Consider the following 4833-nt stretch of genomic DNA (forward strand, 5'->3'; position numbering starts at 1 on the left):
ATGAGGAGAATAGTATGACAAAGTAAAAGAGAGAAAGAAAATGATAGTTAAAATAGAGTTAGTGGATAGTGAGACTTATATTATTAAATTGATATTACTTTCCAAAAATATAATGCACATATTTTTTTGGGACAGAGGGAGTATATTTCGTGCATAACAATTTTGCATTTTATATAAAATTTGAACTCCGCATATTTTATCCACAAAAGCACCATCCCCGACTATAAAGTTTATAACTAGAATCTAATTACTATATTGAATGGTGTATAATTTAAATTAATTTTAAAAACAAAAAAACTATGATATCTAAATTCATAGCCTATAGGCAGGCTCACCCCACTTATATACTTTTACTGCATCTTAACCCATTAAGAATATAATAATTTATATCTGTATGGGCTACAAAATGGAATGACGTTAACTATGATAGCAAGTAGCAACCATCTTATTCTACATCTTTCTTGATTTGGACATAATGGGGCACAATTTAGACATAGGCACCAAACTTTTTGTTCTGATTCTCATTATTTTTAACCTAATATTTCTTCATTTAAACATAACTTTTATTTACCCCACTTAACATTAAATATATGCATTCATTTTCTCCGACTTTTGGGGAGGAGATTTTAGCATTAAAATCGAAATAAAATTCGAGACCAAAACAGTACTTAGCATCTCAAAATCCAATCTTTCACAAAATACTTGAAGCCTACAAATAATAAATAAAAATATAATACGGTAAAAAAGAAATATTATTGTGTATTTTATATAAAGTAATAAAGAAAAACTCTAATTATAATAAAAGTGAACTTTTTTTTCTTTACCATTTTTAACACACTTTTCTTTTAATCATACTTTCTTCAATTATTTACTAGGAGTATAATTTACTACTTAGTCAGAGCACAATTTAGTGTGCACTATTTTGTAACGGAAGAGTATATGATCAAGAACTAGAGCACGAAGGGTAGTGGCCGGAACTCCATGGCGGTGTCTGACTTGCGCCGGTAGCATCACTGCCACCGCCACCGCCGCGACTATGCTGATTATTTCCTGGCGGCGGCTGCGAGAAATGTATGGTTTGGCCGCTAGAAAACAGCATGGGATGCTGGGAAGTCGAGGAAGAGAAAAACGATGAATGCTGCGATTGATGCGACGACGAATACAATCCGGCCAACGACGAAGCGTAGAACATTTGATCGAACATCGAATTCGTCTGCGCCGCCGGCAAATCGCCCGTGCTCTGCAGCAGCTGCGAGTACTCCCAGTAATCCCTGCCGGCTGTCTGGAAAAACGGCGCCGCCGCGGGTCGCGAGGCTATTTGCGACGGCTGAGGTGGCGGCAGCACCCTTACGTGTTCGGGGAAGTTGAGCTTGGCGCGGTTGCCTCGGAAGCGCAGCGCCGCTTCGTCGTAGGCTCGGGCTGCAGCCTCGGCAGTTTCGAAGGTGCCGAGCCAAACTCGAGCCGCTTTGTGTGGGTCCCTTATTTCCGCGGCCCATTTTCCCCATGGCCGCTGCCGCACGCCTCTGTATTTTCTTCTCCTCTCTCCGCCGGCCTCTTCCGGCGGAGCTGCGGTGGATTCCGGTTGTTGGGGAGGTTCGGCTGCGGCGGCGGTTGGCGTTGCAGCGCTAGCTCCGGACTCCGGTTCTAGAAAGTTGCCAATTGGAAGATATGCCTCAAAATTACTACTATAGCAAATTACATGTAGTAGTAAAACATTGGAATTGTTATTCTTAAATTAATGGAAATATGTTATTTTCTTATAATAGTTTATTTTTAAATTATGTATAAATAAAATGAATTAGTGAAATATAAAATCTGCCTTAATCTAAATAGTAATGAAAATAAAATAAAATATTTAATTACGGAATGAGGGAGTAGTAATCTTGATAGCAAGTGGAGAATGAAGACAGAGTAAAAGATAAAGGAGAAAATCTGGTGAATGATTCAAGTGTTTATCTAAATCAATTAAAGCATTACTAAAATAGAGAAGATTGAGATCAATGGTAGATGACGCAAGGGTTGAAAAAGACAACAGTTTTTGAATATTTTAAATTTATTAAAAGTAAATAATAATCGGAACAAACCAGGTTTAACAGATGAAGACGACGACTCTCCAATCCCGCCATATATCCTCTCTGAAAACTCGCCGTCATCGCGGTGGCGTACCCGCTTCTGCCCCGACCACGAGCCGGAGCTGGACGGCGAATCAACGGCGGAGGGGTTAAAGCTCCTCTGCCCCGAAACAACGTGGGTGAGCGCCGTCACCATCGCCGACATCTCCCCGAAGTCGCCGTGGGCAGGCGGCGGCGACACCACCGCGGACAGCAGGTAATCCGGCTGGTGCTGCATGTGGAAGAAGGGATTGATGTCAACATTAGCGGAAGCGGTGGAAGAAGTGTTAGGCGTGGTCGGCCTAATTCTGGCATAGTCGCCGCTGCCCTGTCTATTCGCCACCTTTAATGAGCACATGTACCGCAAAAAATTAACTGATCGCCGATTAAATCCCAGACTAATCCAACTATATATTACTTTCCTTCTTCGCCGGAAATCAAGATCACTTAGAACTCCGTGGTTCTTCTTCAACCAAAACAGAGACACACACAGAGGAATTGTGTGAAAAATATTGGAGAAAGTGATGTAATGTTATATGTCTGAAAATCGACTTCTTAAAAGAGGGATTTTATTAAAATTGTCAAAGAAGAGGTGTATATAAGAAGGAAAAAAGGGGAAGTAGCAGCCAACTCAACAGAAACAGGGTGGGTGGTGATCACCTTTGCTTATTAACATTTAAATAATACAAAAATGAAATTAGGAATATACAGTATAGATTAATGAAAATATTCCAAATATATTAAATAAAAGTATATATACGTGACAATACATACATCTGAACCAAGTCAAATTTTACTTATTTAGAATTGGATGAGAGAGAAGGAAGAAGTGAAAGTAAAACAAGAAGAAGAGCAAGAAACAAAAAAGGGATGTAATGTACACACCGTTTTGACCATATTAGCTGAACCTGCCTCTTCGAAAATCATAGGGCAATGTCGGTTAACCTCTTTGTCTAGAAAGAGATAGAGAGAGATGACGTTTGAATTGAGTTGTATTGAAAATTGATGATGGAGAGAAGAAGTAGGATGGCAAAAGGGAATTGTGCTAATGCATCATAAATTACCATTGCGAATTGAGGTTTACCGACAAGATTAGATAAACAATAAAGGAAATTGGGGTGCTCATGTAAATGGGCTTCGGAATTAGGCTGCAACTTGTGTGCTTGCTGTCCACCCAAAAGGTATTTGGTTGTTCAAACTGTATACAGCAAAATAAAGCAACAAAATGAGTGAATTCGTGAGTTAGGCATGATATTATTATTTAATTATATTCATGGTTTATACCTAGATTGGACGATTTTATTATATACTTACATTGGATGTACGAGTCCCATAACAATATAAATTATTAAATTATTGGATTTTAAAATCTAATCATTATATTTTTACGTGGCAATCTATTATTATTTAATTTTATAGATAATAACAAGCATATGAATTTTCATAATTTTCAGTTCGTGAAATAGTTCACGATTTCGATCTATTATTATATTCATTTACCCTAGCTTTGCTAATTTTGCGGTTTGCTTGTATATTAATAAAGTTAACATCATCAATCTGTTATGAGAAAACAGTAATATATAGCACTATAATAGGCAAGTTGTAGCTTTAGATTGATTAATCTTATAGATACGATGACAAAATTAGCATTATGATGAGTGTACTATGATGTGTACGAACGTTATATATAACCTTTTGATAAAGACTGAACTACGTAAATTGTACCTAAACTTTAAAAATATCGTGGGTAGTCCCTGAATTAAGGTGTAATCACATTTATGGTACTCTTTCACTATTCATCACAATTTTACTCCAAAATGCTCCTAAGGCATGAAGGACATTTTTGGACTTTCATATCTAGGTACTGGATTTGATATTTTCTTTATCTCTCTAGTACCGAATATGATATTTTCTTATAGTTTGAGTACCTAAAATGATATTATTCACTTCACTTTTACTATCACTTTATGTCGGATCTTCTTTCTCTCTCTTTCTCATATCTAGGTACTATTAGATAAATAAATTTTGCCATTGACATGACAAAAAGAAACACTACTCTTTTAGAATTTGATGATAAATATGAAATCGCGCGTATGATATTTGCATGCGACAACTTTAATATGTTACTTAAAGCAAAATAATCATAACCATGTTAAACTATGATGAGAAACCTATAATATCATGGTGATGCAAATTAACTATCTTAAATTTCGTACATTATTTCCGCTATCTTAATATTCGATTTGTTTTGCGCTAGGGGTCTAGTTGTACCTATAATAATAATAAAGTTGATTGTTAGATTTGTGACTATATTAACTAATTAACTTTGAATACCATGCCTATCTCGTTGAGAAAATAAATAATTGAATCATTTTTTATGGCATGTTGATTTTTTTTCGTTTTGATTGGTTGTTATGGTGTTTATCGGTTTCACATCTTGCTTTGGAATTGAAGAGACAAATAATATGTACAAAATGAATTTGAAACTGACAAATTATGCAAAATTAAAACAATATTGTCTGTGTGGGTGTGTTTCATGCATCGATTTAAGGCATGTTACCAACTAAAAATAAGTCTATATTTCATAAATTGTTTGCAATAGCTAGATGATGTGAATGCATGGTATTTATTTTTATTTATACATTAATTATCTATCCGTCCACCAAAAATAGTCATATGAATGGACGACACATGTTTTAATAAGGAATTGGCAAAGTAAGAG

The 4833-nt window shown here is 36.0% G+C and overlaps 1 protein-coding gene across 1 annotated transcript; it reads right to left on the reverse strand.

The window, feature by feature from the left end:
* Positions 1-790: 790 nt before the first annotated feature.
* Positions 791-3214, reverse strand: LOC121762276 (ethylene-responsive transcription factor ABR1-like). Its single transcript, XM_042158101.1, has 2 exons — positions 2085-3214; positions 791-1644 (listed from the first exon to the last, which is right to left on the reverse strand). The coding sequence occupies exons 1-2, from the start codon at positions 2467-2469 to the stop codon at positions 944-946; spliced, it is 1086 nt and encodes a 361-aa protein (XP_042014035.1). The 5' UTR covers positions 2470-3214; the 3' UTR covers positions 791-943.
* Between the last annotated feature and the right edge of the window lie 1619 nt (positions 3215-4833).

The sequence above is a fragment of the Salvia splendens genome, chromosome 2 (genome assembly GCF_004379255.2).
Source record: "Salvia splendens isolate huo1 chromosome 2, SspV2, whole genome shotgun sequence".
NCBI lineage: Eukaryota > Viridiplantae > Streptophyta > Magnoliopsida > Lamiales > Lamiaceae > Salvia > Salvia splendens.

Excerpts from the sequence above, each read along its gene's own strand:
- LOC121762276 (XM_042158101.1), bottom strand. The coding sequence starts at position 2,469 with ATGTGCTCATTAAAGGTGGCGAATAGACAGGGCAGCGGCGACTATGCC. Across the intron at positions 1,645-2,084 it reads GTCTTCATCTGTTAAACCTG|AACCGGAGTCCGGAGCTAGC; the intron begins GTTTGTTCCGAT and ends GCAACTTTCTAG.